The sequence below is a fragment of the Bacillus rossius genome, chromosome 1 (assembly GCF_032445375.1).
Source record: "Bacillus rossius redtenbacheri isolate Brsri chromosome 1, Brsri_v3, whole genome shotgun sequence".
In the NCBI taxonomy this organism is placed as follows: domain Eukaryota; kingdom Metazoa; phylum Arthropoda; class Insecta; order Phasmatodea; family Bacillidae; genus Bacillus; species Bacillus rossius.
The window spans coordinates 237,404,284-237,423,739 of record NC_086330.1 but is presented as its reverse complement, the minus strand read 5'-3'; the positions used below and the strand labels follow the sequence as shown (position 1 = coordinate 237,423,739).

General features: G+C 36.0%; 1 protein-coding gene across 3 annotated transcripts in view; it reads right to left on the bottom strand.

Annotated features, from left to right (window-relative positions):
* The window catches only part of LOC134527386 (integrin alpha-4-like), a 155,716-nt gene that overhangs the window by 82,765 nt on the left and 53,495 nt on the right, over window positions 1–19,456 (bottom strand). For all 3 annotated transcript variants that reach the window (XR_010074179.1, XM_063360034.1, XM_063360033.1), the window contains exons 4-5: window positions 14,846–14,966; window positions 13,289–13,362 (exon numbers count right to left, since the gene is read on the bottom strand). Coding sequence is in view for 2 of the 3 variants with exons in the window: in XM_063360034.1 (XP_063216104.1) it covers window positions 13,289–13,362; window positions 14,846–14,966 (195 nt within the window). In the remaining variant the exon portion in view is untranslated. The remainder of the gene's footprint in view (window positions 1–13,288; window positions 13,363–14,845; window positions 14,967–19,456) is intronic.

Sequence of the window (19,456 nt, the reverse complement as noted above, 5' to 3'; positions counted from 1 at the left end):
TCTTTAGGTGAATATCTATTACACACCGTTAGTGAACAATCATTTCCAACTGCTTCACTTGAAAATCACATCATCATCATCTGGAAGCCGGCGAGATCTTGTAAACTGGAGGCCAGTCTCATAGTAGTTTGTGCTGGGCTGGATGCTTTCATAAGAATGAAATTATATGTTGCAGCGACTCATGTGCACATTCAAAATATCGCTTCGTGAAAACAACTTTCCACATCTATCACACTGATGCGACTTGGAGGTAGGATTCACAAGACAATGATGTTCTTCATGTCGCCGAGCACTACTGCTGCTTGCAAACTTCTGCTTACAATATCTACACAAAATTTCGGATTTACACTTCACAATATGGAGGTTAAAATTTTCTCGTCGCATCAACAACTTTCCACATCTGTCACACAGAAGTATTATATCGGGGGAAGTCTTCATACATTCATATTTTCCAGCACGTGATGATTCTGGTGACACTATAGGTGATGTAGGCGTTGGTGATGACGGGTGCGATGACCTCGGCTTCATTTCCTGTGTAGTAGAATGATTCACTGCTAGTGATCTACCACTAAATGTTTGGCCCATTGCAGGAGAAAAAATAACTCGGGAAGGCTATCCCAATGAGTCTCCGCTATTTAAAGCCCAGAAACAAACTGATGGATTGCTATTTACATTGCGCCTTATATACTCTCGAAACCATGATCACATCATATTTACCAATCAAAAGAAGCCGAGTTCTCTTACATACATAAATATGTATTCACATGGACATGCATGGACATGCACTGCACTCACTGAATACACACAGTGGCCACACATGTGACTAAAACTAGCTCCAAATGGATCCAAATACCTTCAGTAGCTATAATAGCTCCAACTGCTACCATAGCTCCAACTATCTCCAATAGCCCAAATAAGTTCATTAGCTTCAACTATCTCCAATAGCCCAAATAAGTTCATTAGCTCCAACTAGCTCCAATAGTCCAACTAACTTCATTAACTCCAACTAGCTCCAATAGTCCAACTAACTTCATAAGCTCCACCTAGCCCCAATAGTCCAACTATCTCCAACTAGCTCCAATATCAACAACTGCTACATTATCCCCAACTAACTTCATTAGCTCCAACTAGCTCCAACAGCTCCAACTAGCTCCAACAGCTCCAACTAGCTCCAATATATCCAACTAGCTCCAATAGTTCCAACTGCTATAATAGTCAAACTGATAAAATGACTCAAAATCAATCCAACTGCTAAAATAGCTCCAAACGGCTCCAACTATCCAAATAAATCCAATAACTCCAACTAGCTCTAATAGCTACAATAGCGTTAACTAGCTTCAGTACTTACAATTAGCTCCAACCTCATCTGACTCTAGCGCCTCAATTGCCCCACAGACTCCAAAGCACCAACCGATTTCAGATATAAGATTACACGAAATAAAATTTAAAAAAAGTTTATATTTATATTAAAATTTATTTCACAATTTTATACACGTTTCGGTAAAACATATTATTGTATGTAGCCTGCTCTCCTTAGTTAACGAAGTATAGTCAATGTTTCTTTGGTGATGGATACTTTTTCGGCATTTTGAAAAGCAACTAGAAGCCTTAACCTATCGACTAATATATTAGGATCAGCCCATGATGTGTAATCTATCTCGCTTATTGTTATTAATATTTTTAAGCTATCTGAAGTCTTCTGTTTTAACAACCGTCTCATTGTCTTCCACGCAGTGATCATCATAAGAATGACCAGGTTTATTTATTTTAACACGACGTTTCCATCGTTTAGGTCTCACCGCTTCAACATATTCTTTAATCTTTTTTATCTTCGGGTGCTTCATCAAAGTCTTTGATGTTTTCAGTAACACAACACTTCCCTTGTTTAGATCTCACAACTTCATCACATTCTTCAATCTTGTCAGTTTCGGACACTTCATCAAAATCTTCGATACCTACATTTCCATCGTTGAGGTCTCTAAAACTTCATCACAGTTCATAATCTTGTGAGCTTTAGGAGCCGCATTACAGTCTTCGATATTGCCAGCTTCGAGTGCTTCATCGAAATCTTTGAAGTTGTCAGCTTCAGCCTGTTCTATGTTGTTCATAATTTAGTGAAGGTAACTTTAATTTGGTGTAAATAATTTTTTTTTATTTCGAATGAAGACACTACTTTCTTCATTAGATTTCAATTCTATTTCATTAGTGATATCTAGTTAGAGTTGGTAGAACCAGCATTTTCAACTTCGAGTTCATAATAATTTTTTAATAATTTATCTTCTTTCCTCTTCTTTGCTGTTGTAGACCTGAACTCGTTATCATTAGATAGCCTGGTTGCACATATCTTGTGATGTTTATTCAACAAATATCTTCGGCCAAAGTATTTCTGACACAGATTGCAACTAAATGGCTTTTGGTAAGGACTTAATGTACACTCTGCTCTGTCATGTCGCTTCGCATTTTTTTTTTTTTTTCCCCTCAAGGTGAACTCCTTGTCGCAATATACACACCTGCGTCCTTTCGATAACATTGCTGGCAACGACTCAGAATACATATCAGCTTCTACGACTAATACCAGATGCATATTGGGAGTTTTAATTTGTAACAAATACTTAAATATTATTTTTTTTAAACATGCCATCAGCGGTAACTAATTTTCCTTTTTTTAAAATATGTAGGTTGCAAGTAGTTTCGCTTCATGCTAACATATATCACCACATGCTGTGTCAAAGTTAAGTTTGTGTATAATTAGGTAGGATGCTCTCTTACAGTCACAAGAGATGGAGAGATTCGCTAGACCTCTAGGGGGGAAGAATTCTTTCTCAAGGAAAATATCAGGTAACATACCGAACTGATGCTGGTAGCGATAAATAATCCATGTTAGCTTCTACAGCCAATACAACTTATATGTTATTTTAATAGTAGACTTAAAAAATTCCAACACCAAGAATAAATGTTTCTACTTAGATAAATAAAATCATAAATTGGAGAAGGAGATTTATCAATGTATTTTAATATTAGAATATGTCGTTGCGGATGAATGTGTGTTGACAGCTTTTAACATTTTAATTTTTTTTTTATAACAACTGCCTGCAGTCAGCTAAAGAAAAATAAAGCTATAATAAAATTAATTATCTCCCACGACGGCCAATTTCTTTTCTGATGTAGGTGGGCACCATATATATATAGTATATAACTTATGCTAAAGCATATAATATGCTTAAGCATAAATAAATTAAATTTTAGATATGTTAACATATATATGCTTCAGCATATGTTTTTAAATATATCTAATACAAATATGCAAGCATAAAATATATGGTGCCCACCTACATCAGAAAAGAAATTGGCCGTCGTGGGAGATAATTAATTTTATTATAGCTTTATTTTTCTTTAGCTGACTGCAGGCAGTTGTTATAAAAAAAAATTAAAATGTTAAAAGCTGTCAACACACATTCATCCGCAACGACATATTCTAATATTAAAATACATTGATAAATCTCCTTCTCCAATTTATGATTTTATTTATCTAAGTAGAAACATTTATTCTTGGTGTTGGAATTTTTTAAGTCTACTATTAAAATAACATATAAGTTGTATTGGCTGTAGAAGCTAACATGGATTATTTATCGCTACCAGCATCAGTTCGGTATGTTACCTGATATTTTCCTTGAGAAAGAATTCTTCCCCCCTAGAGGTCTAGCGAATCTCTCCATCTCTTGTGACTGTAAGAGAGCATCCTACCTAATTATACACAAACTTAACTTTGACACAGCATGTGGTGATATATGTTAGCATGAAGCGAAACTACTTGCAACCTACATATTTTAAAAAAAGGAAAATTAGTTACCGCTGATGGCATGTTTAAAAAAAATAATATTTAAGTATTTGTTACAAATTAAAACTCCCAATATGCATCTGGTATTAGTCGTAGAAGCTGATATGTATTCTGAGTCGTTGCCAGCAATGTTATCGAAAGGACGCAGGTGTGTATATTGCGACAAGGAGTTCACCTTGAGGGGAAAAAAAAAAAAAATGCGAAGCGACATGACAGAGCAGAGTGTACATTAAGTCCTTACCAAAAGCCATTTAGTTGCAATCTGTGTCAGAAATACTTTGGCCGAAGATATTTGTTGAATAAACATCACAAGATATGTGCAACCAGGCTATCTAATGATAACGAGGTCAGGTCTACAACAGCAAAGAAGAGGAAAGAAGATAAATTATTAAAAAATTATTATGAACTCGAAGTTGAAAATGCTGGTTCTACCAACTCTAACTAGATATCACTAATGAAATAGAATTGAAATCTAATGAAGAAAGTAGTGTCTTCATTCGAAATAAAAAAAAATTATTTACACCAAATTAAAGTTACCTTCACTAAATTATGAACAACATAGAACAGGCTGAAGCTGACAACTTCAAAGATTTCGATGAAGCACTCGAAGCTGGCAATATCGAAGACTGTAATGCGGCTCCTAAAGCTCACAAGATTATGAACTGTGATGAAGTTTTAGAGACCTCAACGATGGAAATGTAGGTATCGAAGATTTTGATGAAGTGTCCGAAACTGACAAGATTGAAGAATGTGATGAAGTTGTGAGATCTAAACAAGGGAAGTGTTGTGTTACTGAAAACATCAAAGACTTTGATGAAGCACCCGAAGATAAAAAAGATTAAAGAATATGTTGAAGCGGTGAGACCTAAACGATGGAAACGTCGTGTTAAAATAAATAAACCTGGTCATTCTTATGATGATCACTGCGTGGAAGACAATGAGACGGTTGTTAAAACAGAAGACTTCAGATAGCTTAAAAATATTAATAACAATAAGCAAGATAGATTACACATCATGGGCTGATCCTAATATATTAGTCGATAGGTTAAGGCTTCTAGTTGCTTTTCAAAATGCCGAAAAAGTATCCATCACCAAAGAAACATTGACTATACTTCGTTAACTAAGGAGAGCAGGCTACATACAATAATATGTTTTACCGAAACGTGTATAAAATTGTGAAATAAATTTTAATATAAATATAAACTTTTTTTAAATTTTATTTCGTGTAATCTTATATCTGAAATCGGTTGGTGCTTTGGAGTCTGTGGGGCAATTGAGGCGCTAGAGTCAGATGAGGTTGGAGCTAATTGTAAGTACTGAAGCTAGTTAACGCTATTGTAGCTATTAGAGCTAGTTGGAGCTATTGGATTTATTTGGATAGTTGGAGCCGTTTGGAGCTATTTTAGCAGTTGGATTGATTTTGAGTCATTTTATCAGTTTGACTATTATAGCAGTTGGAACTATTGGAGCTAGTTGGATATATTGGAGCTAGTTGGAGCTGTTGGAGCTAGTTGGAGCTAATGAAGTTAGTTGGGGATAATGTAGCAGTTGTTGATATTGGAGCTAGTTGGAGATAGTTGGACTATTGGGGCTAGGTGGAGCTAATGAAGTTATTTGGACTATTGGAGCTAGTTGGAGTTAATGAAGTTAGTTGGACTATTGGAGCTAGTTGGAGCTAATGAACTTATTTGGGCTATTGGAGATAGTTGAAGCTAATGAACTTATTTGGGCTATTGGAGATAGTTGGAGCTATGGTAGCAGTTGGAGCTATTATAGCTACTGAAGGTATTTGGATCCATTAGGAGCTAGTTTTAGTCACATGTGTGGCCACTGTGTGTATTCAGTGAGTGCAGTGCATGTCCATGCATGTCCATGTGAATACATATTTATGTATGTAAGAGAACTCGGCTTCTTTTGATTGGTAAATATGATGTGATCATGGTTTCGAGAGTATATAAGGCGCAATGTAAATAGCAATCCATCAGTTTGTTTCTGGGCTTTAAATAGCGGAGACTCATTGGGATAGCCTTCCCGAGTTATTTTTTCTCCTGCAATGGGCCAAACATTTAGTGGTAGATCACTAGCAGTGAATCATTCTACTACACAGGAAATGAAGCCGAGGTCATCGCACCCGTCATCACCAACGCCTACATCACCTATAGTGTCACCAGAATCATCACGTGCTGGAAAATATGAATGTATGAAGACTTCCCCCGATATAATACTTCTGTGTGACAGATGTGGAAAGTTGTTGATGCGACGAGAAAATTTTAACCTCCATATTGTGAAGTGTAAATCCGAAATTTTGTGTAGATATTGTAAGCAGAAGTTTGCAAGCAGCAGTAGTGCTCGGTGACATGAAGAACATCATTGTCTTGTGAATCCTACCTCCAAGTCGCATCAGTGTGATAGATGTGGAAAGTTGTTTTCACGAAGCGATATTTTGAATGTGCACATGAGTCGCTGCAACATATAATTTCATTCTTATGAAAGCATCCAGCCCAGCACAAACTACTATGAGACTGGCCTCCAGTTTACAAGATCTCGCCGGCTTCCAGATGATGATGATGTGATTTTCAAGTGAAGCAGTTGGAAATGATTGTTCACTAACGGTGTGTAATAGATATTCACCTAAAGAGATTTAACTTGGCACATTAAGTAATGTCCGACTACAAGAACCTGATAAAGAACATTTTCTTTCATGATATGTTTTCGCAGTTGAATCCAGAATCACCGAATATTGTTGGACGTAATTGAAAGTGTAAAACTTGTTCCTGGTATAATTTACCTAGCTGTATCAGTGATATATATAGTAAAATAAAGCTGTGAGTCAAATTCCAGCATTTGTTGTCAATTCTAGATTCTTCTCATTTCATTTACTTCTCCTTTTTTCTAACATTACATTATAGATGTTGCTTCAAAATTGTTACTCAATAATCGTATGAGTTCTAATGCCATTAACTTGTATGTATGTAGCTTAGCGGCAATGCTTATGCCAAATACAGTTTCAATCCTTCTGAAAATAATATATTTATGATCTACATATTTAAGGTTTAAAGTAATGTTTAGCCTGTATGGTTTAACTTCTTGATTCGTGCAAGTTTTGTAAATGCTTATACATATGACTTTATATATTGTTGTTGTGTAGATCTACTAACATGTTGAGTAATTTTTGTCTTTACGTTCATATTATGTGGGTAAGGAGAGTTATTAGCAGTACTTATAATATGAATTGGTGGCATAGTAGTTGTTATTTAAGTAAGAAATTTTATTCGGAATCTCTACGCATAATCATTACAAGTATTTACATCGTGAAAAGGACAATTAAAATGGACAATATGTATCAGGTATTTATTTTTGCTGGCCTTGCATTTCATACACTTAAGGTGTATAAGGGAAATGGTTGATATAAATGCGATGGACATAGATCTTATGGCTTAGACTGTGATATTATATGTTGACTTTGCAGTTCTTTTGATCTTCGACGATATTTATGTGTTTTATGCCTGGGTTTCTGAATGATCGATCGGAAAGTAATTTAAATTGGAAACATACCTCTTATAATTTACTTTCTGGTTGATATAGTTGGTATTTGAGTAAAGTTGGGTGTAATTTATGTATGCTACGATCCCTCCTCCTCATATTTGTATCCATAAGCTACGATCCCTCCTCCTCCTCATATTTGTATCCATATGTTATGGTCCCTCCTCCTATTTGTATTCATATGCAATGACTCGACCAGAATGTCAGATCGGACTTTGTTCATATCTTAAGTATTATCTATTTAGTTGATTTTTTAGATGCTGCATGGATTTATCCTATGGTTAAGTCGAGATATGATCTCTTTTTTTATATGGCAGGATGGTGAATTGTATTGTCTGTAAATAGTATTTGACTCAAAAAAAAAATCTTTACTGCAAGAATCATTCAAAGAATGAAAGAAAAAATACATAATTAAATGTTTAATTTAAAGAGTTTGTAAGCTGATGAAAGTTGGGTACTGCGAGGCTGAGGAATAGGAATGTATGTTATGGCTCGTAGATTTAAAACTGTCTTTTGACCGACATTCATTTTGGATTGTTGGGTGGACCTATGTTGTATATTTACTATGGCGTAGTTAATCTTTGCATATAGTAAATGTGTATGGAATTATATTAAGTAGTATGATAATGATGGGCTGATAGTATTAAATTTGGCTGCTTTGGAACAATGGCTAGAGTATAGTTATGCACGGTAACAACTTTAACTGATATAATGGTATGGAATGCTACATAACATTATCAAAGTATTATGTTAGTAGGTTATGTTGGAATGGTAACTTTACGAAAAATAAAGTGGATAATATTACACAAACATGCTGGTGTGAGACTGTGATTTGGAATAGTATTAATGATTTATGGTTCTGCGTAGATATAGTGGCTGGGAGTTTTTGAAATTAAATGAGGTGTGCAAAGTCCTATAAGGATGTTAATATTTAAGAGGATATGAGGCATTTTATTAATAATAGATCATGACAGCTGGAGAAGATGTATTTTAGTTGTGTTTACCATACAAAGAAATAATCTCATGATTACATTGGTTAGGTTATGAATCTGCTTTTTCTAGATTGTTTCAAGAATTCTAGGATAGTTGAATGATATGGAGTAGAAGAGAGAGAGAGACCCTATGTAAGCTGAGTCCTAAGTAAACATGTTGATGATGTGAAGAGTGTCGTAGTGGGGGTAGGGGTTGTCTTTATATGTAGGGATGTGGATGGAATTAGTAGCTTAGTTGTCATCCTAAATCCGAAGAGTGAACATCGCTTGGGAGCTATCTTTCTTGTTTAACTACAAAGACATCTGGGGAGAGTATGGATCCTACCGCGAGTTCTTCGGAATCCTGCATGGAGCCATCGCCACCAATAAAGCATCGGTGTCCGCACTGTAATATGATGTTTTCAACAAGTTTTAATATGAGACGTCATGAGAAGAGTAATTGCCTGAAGAATCCGTCTCGCACTATGATTAGATGTGATGAATGTTGGAAGAAGTTTACTCGCAATGATGACTTGAAAATACACCTGAAGATATGCAAAGGAAGAGCTAGGCGGTCGAAAGTGAGGACATCAGCACGACAGCGTTACATTGATTTTGAAAATAGCACACCAAACTTAAGTGAAGCACCATCGGTCTTGGACACAGCTAACCGAGACATGGAAGGCACATCAAATAGACATCCTTGCAACTACTGCGACATGATGTTTGCATTTGCTCATCATGCGCGAAGGCACGAGATAAGTAAATGTATGAAGAGTCCCTCTCGTATAAAGATTCAGTGTGTTAAGTGCAATCAGTGGTTTACTCGCATTGATAGTTTGAAAATACATATGAAGATTTGTAAAGGTGCAGTTCGCTTGCCTGTAGAACAGCATGTGAACATCATGACTCCTCAATTTAAACTAGAGGTACCCATGTGCACAGGCTCCGGCATTAAAGGAAATCAGCATCAACAACCACCCGCATCGTCAACTGGACATAAATCTAACACTGTGCTTGGTCAGTTACAGACAAATGCTAATGGATTTTACTTGGCACAATCTGCATTTGGAGGAGTTCTGAAAGACTATTACTATCTAAATACTTTTAGTGAGGCAAAAGATATTTGCACTTTTCTGAGTGATATTGAGCAGAATATAATACAACAGCTTATGGACGATACAGCATCGCATGGGCCTTTAAAATATAACTTATGGTTGGATTGTCTATATGGTAAACCGGAGCCGCACGAGAATCGAGTGAGCAAGCGTGCTTTCAAGACATCGGCTGCTGCAATTTATACTTCAAACGACGTGAAGCAGTCAGTTAAACAGAGTATTGAAAAACTCTGCAAGGAAGAAGAAGAATATATGGGTAAAGGATCTGGTTGGACGCTGAATTCGGTGAACCGTCTGGAGCTGAGAATTAGCCATTTCGACCCACTAGATAAATAGATGTATATATCTTTGTGTAAAAAGACTGTTATATAATAAACTTTATAAATAAAATAAATGTTTCATGTATACTATGTTTTTAATTTCCCTTAATTTATCCTGCTTCATTTATGGTGACAACTATAAAAATAAGGATGCATGCATGACCATAACATTTGCTATTAAGATTAATAATATATATGGATACTTAAATATTGTTTACATGAAATACAGAGTTACAATATAAATAAAATGTAAGCGCAAAGGAATGCATGTAAAGAAAACATAAGCTATGTAAGTCAGTTTGAGTAGGGTGCTACAGTGCACAGTCTGCAGTATGACTTTGGTATAAGGACCATGATAAGTTTAATGACAATACATTTTTTTAAATCTTAGTATTTGGGAGGATCAGGTGATGCTCATTACGAATAATTAAGCTACATACTCTAGCAGAGGATGAAAGTTAGTATGCTAATATAATCAAGTATGGTGGGTGCATACATGAGATGATAATATAATATGTTGGTGGTCAAGATTAAAGTGTGTGATAACAAAATCTAAGTTGGCGGCGGTGTGGATATGTTATAAGTCAAATGTGATGATATAGTCCAAGATGGCGGGAAGTTCAGGGTGTCGACAGTAATGTGAAATGTGATGATGCCAAGATAGTGTTGGTGACAAGATGACGAACATAAATGCTATAATCCAATATAGTGGAAAGTTCAAGGTGAGGGACATATTTAAGATGTTATAGGTCAAGACAGCACTACACTCCAGCAGGGCAGAATCAAACTAATATGACGCCCTCAGGCAGTTAATGTGTGTACTAAGTGATACTAGCGCTCCTGGTAGTGAATATTGAAAACAAGATGGCGGCTGCACTTGTCTAGACATTAGCGCTCCTGGTAGCGAATATTGAAAACAAGATGGCCGCTGCACACTCTGCTAGACACTAGCGCTCCTGGTAGCGAATTTTGAAAACAAGATGGCCGCTGCACACTCTGCTAGACACTAGCGCTCCTGGTAGCGAATACGGAAAACAAGATGGCGGCCACACTCTGCTAGACACTAGTGCTCCTGGTAGCAAGTATTGAAACAATAATAAAAATATATATGTCGTATAATTCTCGAAAAGATGATGCTATTATTACTTTCAATAAAAATATTACAAGTCCGAATATGTGTGTTAATGTTTTATATATATATATACCTTATTTAATTCTTACATAGGTAATTGTCTTGATGGCCGAGCGGTTAAAGGCGTATGTTTTCTAACCTAAAGGCCAGAGCTGTGTGATGGTTCGAATCTCAGCTGTACCGAATGTATTTTGTATAAAAACAATATTTTTTTAATATATTGATAAGGACCATAATAACATTGGTATGTAATTAAATATCAACCTTATGAGTCTGAATAGAGCGATGGTGATGCTCTCTAGGAACAAACATCAGAAACATAGATGGGGAAATCCAAGATGGCGGAACATAATGTAAAATCAAGATGGCGGGCCCCAGCACAGAAGAAAAAAAAATCAAGATGGCGATAGTAACAACATCCAAGATGGCGGCCTTCAGCAGACGAAAACAAATGACTGTTGTGATGTCATAAACAAAGATGGCGATCGTAACGAAAATTGCAACAGGTGTGATTAAAATGGCGGCTATGACTTCATAATATTAAATACTGGAAAACCAAATGGTAGAAAGTTCTAGAATTCAAAATGGTGAATGGAAATGATGTAATCCAAGATGGCAGCCGGAAATGACGTAATACTATATGGTAGCCGGGTCATCCAAGATGGCGGTCAGATAATATGATGTAATACTATATGATTGCATAATAATAATGGAATGATAGAGCATGCGAAAATTGAATCCAAAATGGCGGTCGGAAATGATGGTGACCGGATATGACGTAATCCAAGATGGGGGTGCGGTGATGTCATCTATGGGTGGGTGGGTAGGTAAGGGGGATACCAACCCGCTATCCGGAGATGGGAGGGTAGGTAAGGATGATTCCAACCCACTATCCGGAGATTTGCGGGTTGTTAGAATTTTGGAGGAATGAGGAAATTTTGTAGGGAAATTTTGAGGGAAAATGGGAAATTTTGAGGAAAATTTGAGGGAAAAAACGGGAAATTTTGAGGAAAATTGGTGGAAAATCGGGAAATTTCCAGGAAATCGGTGATGATGTCATCGGTCAAAGGTCATAACAGTGACGTCAGAGGTCAAAGGTCATGAATCCTGAATCCTCATCCACAATCCACTGTCCCCGGAGGAACTATATCTAACTACTAACGGGAATTGTCTCTCTAGTTTAAGACTATTGCAGTAGGTTACGTGTTCGTTTAAGCTAACTTTAATACTAGTAAACGTTACAGTAAATGAAGGGTTTGATACACTCTCTTGTTCATTGGTCGTATGGGTAAGTGTAGCTGGGTTAATGATGAAGAGATTTTAGGTCCCCTAGTATTAAAAGTTCTTTATGTAAAGGCTGACTGAAAACATCTTATAATTTTGGTTTCGTTATTTTAAATAAATAAATGTTAGTTGTTTGAAACCTAGTGTTAATGGTTATTTTTATGTACAGCCTTTGGCTCTCATCTCTCTCTAGACATCCTGTATGGGATGTAGAAACTAGATCTTTAGAGCCGGGTAGGAAAAGTATTTAGTTAATTAAGATCGTTTATAATGACTAGATATCTCTTGCCAAGAGAGTACAGAAAGAGAGAAGGTAAGTTTAACGAACCCCCCTCACCAGCAGCACAGATTATAGAGTTTATTGATCCCAAAATTCTATAATATCTGTCTTGTATTGACCTCTATGTATTTGTTTTATATTTTTGATTACATAATTTAAATCCTGGCGACAAAAATACGCACATATTTATTGTATTTTTGAGATTGAATAATAGGTGCAAACTACAATATTGATAACTTCCTACAATTACATGCAAACTCATCATTATTCGTAATAAGTACAAATAGAGCATGTTATATATTTATTAAGATGGTACATAATTGAAGATGAAGCACACATTATTGCTACTGATATCACAGGCACACCAATGTGCAAACGAGTCTCCTGTTCGCTTCAGAAAAGCACAGAGCACTTTAAAGAACCTAAACTTACGCAAGCAAGGTTGTCCAGAACAGCCTATTAAACTACTTACAACAGCGAGAAAAAAACCTTATCAGTGACAACTAGTTTAATTTAATGTTTGTTTAGCAATTATGTGTTTCTAGCAATTCATTTTTTTTTTTTTGCAGTTTTGTATGCACAGTGTTAGCCTAATTAGGCTACACAACTGTTTAAGTAGCAAGCAAAAATTTAATTTAATAATATAATGCTAATACTGTACCAATTAGTGCACAATGTGAATTTATCTCTTAAAATAATATAGCAGTGTCTTCATGGCTAAAGTAATAAAAATGAGAGATACTAATGTACCATATATCTATATTACTTTAAAACAATTAATGCAATAAAATACCGCACTCACCTTAGTAAAGTGAACTGACATTCCTGCCTCACCATAAGCGTAGTTTGGGTTTCCATTACTATTTGTTTGCTTAGCTAAAAAAAACAAAAACAATTATAACCTGTGAATAGATAACCAACTGCTCAGTGATAACTTTTAACAATTAATATATTATATTTCACACAAAAGTAATTATATCAATGCTATGAAGACGAAATACATTATTGCAGTATTTATTATTACTGTTTGGATTTTTTCAAAAACGAGGTAAAAATAATTATAATCAAACAACGTTATGAACGTCACATCAGCGCTGTGAGCACATAAATGTTGCAAAGAAACATGCAAATGACGAGTAACTCGGCAGCCCTTTTAACTACTACGTACTTGGCTGTTGGATGAAGTAAGGCATAAGACATAAATCACGTGTGAACATAACCAGTATCTGAGGAGAACAGGACTACGCCTCAAGTGCCAGTATCTGAGGACAGGACTACGCCTCGACACTTGGGGAGGTGGGAACCATGGCTCCAGGCACTTTGTTGCAGCCTCCTGAATCGATCTCCAGACCTGACCAAATATTCATAACTAACATTCATCATTAGAGATTTTTCATTTTGAATGTCAAAGTAACTGGTAATAACAATACATATTGTAACTTTTTATTCATCTTTAATTTAATCAATAAATAAATCAGACTCAATTTTTTAAAAAGATGAACTGTTTTAATCAAACTGTGAGACCACAAATTACTTTGTTGTATTTGATATACAACTTTAACAAATTTGGGTTCTGTCTACATAATATACGTCGCAGAGATCGCTGTGACGTAATAATACCACATTGCTTAACTTTAACAAAGCTACGCTTCATGTAATATTACGATCTCTGCATTACTTGGAAACCTTTTTAGGAGTAGTTTTTTTTTTTTTTAAGGAATGGCTCCACTTAAAGTTTTTAAACTTACTCGCTAATACAGTGATGTTCCAATATAATAATTTAAGTATTTGCGTAGTCCTGCCTTGACAAGCATAAGGACATCACGGCTGTCAACACTGTGCCGTTGCCTGTGCTCATGAGACCCAGTAATGGGTAGAAAGACTCATCATCAGTAGCCAATATTCCCAATTGTCTTGATTTTCGATGTAATTATAATGTTTCCAACCAATACACATGAAATAAATATAAGTTAATTCATTAGGTATCGCCAGACTGTGCTATAGTTTAGGGCCTTAAAAATCGTAAACATTAACATTTTAAGAAATTAAATCCATTTGAAAGTTAGGTCATGTCATTGTGTGGTACCACACTAGTGTTTCATTTTTTGGAAAAATCATGGTAAGGCAATAGGGTAGTTTTTAGAATACCATGAAACAAAAATGTCCAAAAATGAATTTATTTTTAAAGTAACCCACGGCTGAAGGTAACACCGCCACAAAATTGGGAGGACCAACAACCCTCCCCCTTACCAAGAAACTGTAATTAATGGTCCCCCTTAAAAGAAACTCTCGTGGCACCCCTGAACATACGAGTAAGACAATCACGGTAAGCATGCTTTATTAAAATGTTTGCACTTACGAAAGATTGACAAGGGTAACTTAACAGCAGGTTCCTCTGCACCTTTTGTAGAAACGAAACAAATGCCATTCGTGTAATATGTCTGGTAGAGAAATTCATTTTTTATTCCAGGCCCACACACCTGTACACAAAAAAATTAATAATTAACATTACAGTTATATAAAAATAACACAAGTAATAAAAAACAGGAAAATTTGTTTAAAATACATTGGCTTACAACATGATGACTAAATTGATCCTAACTTAAGGGGGGGGGGGGGGACGCAATAAAGTGATTTTTCTAGGTAACTTTATACGTTTCTCTGCCAATTGTTGGCCAGTTTCCGATAGAACAGATGCAGGTAACAGTTAACACATTTATGAAAAGAAAAAAAACAGACCCAAAATCCTAACAAAAGGTACACAGAAATGATTAAATCACATTATAATCACATGTATTGCAATACAACACTTATGTGACAACTAACTAAGACTGACCCACAATAGTTACCGGTATCATTTATAAATATTACCTAGTATTATTTGATAAAAAGAAATTCCTCAATGACATGATTCATCATGTTATCAACAATAAAGTAAAATAAAAACCTCATAAATAATCATGAACAGCTGAATGAAATATAAATTTACAAATATATATATGTACTCAATTTTTTTTTTTAAATATTTTAAGCATTGGTTCATGAAAATTATTTTTCTCTTGACTCAGAATTTACTTCTAAAGGTTTATATGATTAAAATAATCAATCCAAACTAGTGATGGAACAAATCACAATGTTCTCTAATTCAAATCAAGAATTTGAATATCTAAGAGTCCCTCGAATCTAGCACTCAAATCCAAATCTAGGTCTCTAGGGTTTAAAAATAAATTACGCACAAGAAATAAAAGATATAAACTATTACGTTGAACCATTTAACCCTTTAAATGTTTGTGTCACAATTTAAGTTTCTTGAAACAATACCTATAGTAATTTTATTTATTGATTTACATACTAAGAGTACCAGACATACTGGTGAACAGTAACAGGACTTCAGCGTTGTGTTTTTATTTACTATATTTCAATATTTTCTTTGAAATATTTTGACAACCAATGAAATTATAGTATATGAGGATTAGATTGACTCATCCAGCAAATTGAGTTTGTTACATTTATACTTAAACAAGTAGGATGACACTATAGTAAAATGTCGTTACGAATTCGCATCAATTCATAATTTTAAGACAATACTTTAAATAAAACGTTCATTAGATATTTAAACATAATGAATACTTGCAGTAATCTTGAGTATACAATTAGAGACATGTAGTTCACTTAAAAAAATATTAGTCAAAATAAAAATATTATTCAATTTTTTGAGTTACTATTTCAATTTTGAAACGAAACTTCTCATTGGTAGTCATAAATATTAAACTTTTCCACAGCAAAGAATACATACTTATTGAAACAGTACACGAAACAGTACATGAAACACAGAGAGTAAAATACTTGACTCAAAATGCTACATGGACAAAGCAATATCGTGAATTTATTTCCAAATATACTTGTGACTATAAAGGTGTACGTATACCCTTCAGGTTGGCAAACCTCGTAATTTCCTGTTGAAAAATTACAGGAATGGAATTAAACCAAAACTCGTTAACTCCAACCTTACTAATAGTTGTAACAATATTCATACCTTGGTACCTCCTTTATTTTAATTTTCAGTGACAATATTAATTATACTAAGACAATATGAACATTACTTATGAGGGCTACCTGTAATATATTATTTGCATGTATATTTGCAAAAAAAAATAGAAAATGAAATTAATAGCAAACATTAATTAATTTAAGATACATTTAGAGTGCCCATTCACCCCTGGAGGCAAAAAGTGCCAAAATGGGATTTTTCATTTAAAAAAAACTTGCTTGGTTGATGAGGAATGCAGAAAATAATTCGAGAGAATTAATGAAAATAAATTGAACATTGACAAAAAGCATAATTACATGGTTTGCTAGCTTGACCAGCAAAATAAACATAATGTAACTAAACCAATTAAATAAGTTTTCCTGATTAAAACATCTAAGTTTCTAGAGACAACACATTTTGAATAATGTAATACTATAAAAATTAACGCTTTTTATTCACCAAATAAACTAAATTTGTAAATAAATTTTAAATTAAAAATTAACACACTGATGCCAACCCTCTGTGTACCCCTGGATTACCAAGGCCATGATGACGCACCACCGTGACAATTGGTTGATGAACAGCCAAGAGACAAAGGGCTGCAAGGTCGATGGTTGATTCTGCCGTGATCCCTACGCTCTCGCCGAAGGTATAGGATGTTCACGATTCTCAATCGAGAAGGTTTCAATAGCCGAATGTAAGACTACTCAAATTTGTGCAAGGTTGGTCTGTGCTGTGGCATTAGCGGTATCTTGGGGCTCGCCGACCCTGCTGCCTCCGACACTGGCACCGGTGACATCACGTACCACACGGTTCCTCACTCCAACCCACTAGCTGACGAACTTTCTGAGCGATCCAAGTAATAATAACCCACTATTAGCCATCCCGTCATCCTCACCCAATATCTACCATCCCCAGTAATCCTCACCCAATATCTACCATCCCCAGTCATCCTCATCCAATATCTACCATCCCCAGTTACAGTCTGGAACACAATAGCGTACAGTGCATAATTCCTAGATGCAGCATCAGGTGAGAATAGGAATTTCGACATTGCAATGTCAACCTGATGCATTGAGATGCATTTGGCTCAGAATGCAGTTGAATTTTTTCACCACAAACGATGGTCGCCAGCCTCCTGGCACGCTTCTGGATAAGGTCTAGGCATGAATCTCTGCAAAATAAGACTCTCAGGTGTTGCAGAAAGATAGGAAGATAAACGCTGCAGAGCTAACGAACGCCTTGGCGCAAAACTTTGACTTCTAGTAACGTAACATCGATCCTAAGGCTAGTGTCAACGTCAACAATCTACCATACCTGAGCCAGGCTCACCTGCTCTCAGACCTCTGTTACACACATTACTTTATCTTAAAACGTTCCTGACATTTACTGAAATCATAACACGTTTTCCTTGTATGCGTGTGCGTGTGTGTGTGTTCATGTGTCGTACACGTACACAAGCTTGACGCAGGTCATAACTGAACATGACGTGAACAGTGTCTTTGTTACGATCCGTCGTCATGCCGTCACTCAGCAATGATAGTGACGTTAGACATGCCCTTTGCTTGAGGCAGCAAGTATGAACGTCTGATGTGTTCTCTGTATGCTGTAATGTGAAGCGATGCTTGAGACACAATGTTATGTGATGTTGCAAAAACATTATGAAACCTCTGTCATCTTGGTGAAAACCGTACTCACTTCTCTTATTCTGTGACTATAGCAACCAAACTATTCCAAATACCTTATCTCGGGATATTACAATAACTACACGGGGTAGTTGCTATGTGATTTGGTAAATCCCGGTGGAATTAACCTAAAAATATAGTTCCGTTGCAAAATGAGGATAACGGTAACCGTATCGCTCGGTATCAATCTTAGTGGTTGCCCACAATGATATTAACGGGAATTTTATAAATATAATATCGTTCCGATGAAGAATGAGGATAACGATAACCGTATCGCTCGGTATTAATGTTAGTGGTTGTCCATAATAATATTATTGAGAATTTCACGGAAGTTCAGCGCGTGTGCGTCATGTGTGGTTAATTAATTAAAAAGAATGTCTACACGCGCGTTGCTATGTGCAACGGGCTTTCAGGCTTGCATTATACAAAGTTGAGAAATCCGTTGCGAGCTCAACTTTTTGTATGTTGCGACGTGCTCTGTAACGGGCTGAAGCTACTGTTGATACGCCTGAGTAGAAATACAAGGTTTTTTCTTCAAAGATAGCACAGTCGCTGCATCTCAATCTATTGTGTGACCAGGAGCTCCATGCGGCGTTGGAGAGTCACGTGCGCCGCGGTCTTATCGGTAGCTCGATGGTGCGGCCAAGCAGACACGAAGCAGCTGATATGGCGTGCAAGTTAAACTGTTTGTACGAAGTTTGAAAAAGTTAGCATGTCAAAACGTATGCACTTTGTAATCGTCGAATGTATTGACCACCTTAGGTACACATTCTACTCCAGTGTTTGTAAACAAACAGCATGTCATTATTCATTTAATTATGGCGTAAACTTGTAGAAATTGCGTTGACCGCAAGATTTACGGTAAACGTCGAAATAATTGCATACTATAAATTATATTATGCAATACTTCTTGGTTCTTGGTATCATTGACATAGAATAAGCTGACGCAACACCGCGTCTAGTACCTATCCCAACTCACGTATATACCTGGATGAGCTTAGGTCACGATCGGTCCATTAGCAGGCTGCATGTGCATTGAATGTGCATCGGACTGACGTGCAGATGTAGGCGTTACGGTGCAACTTGTGCAACAATTACTGCACTCTAATGGGTCCAGCGTAACGGCTAAGGAGTTGACATCGTTGCATGATAGATTTATGTCTCCTGATACCAAAAATATCACCCCCCGCCCGCTACCCCCGAACCCTAATTTTGAAGTTATAGCCCGTACGTTCTTGTGTAACTGACTGTATAT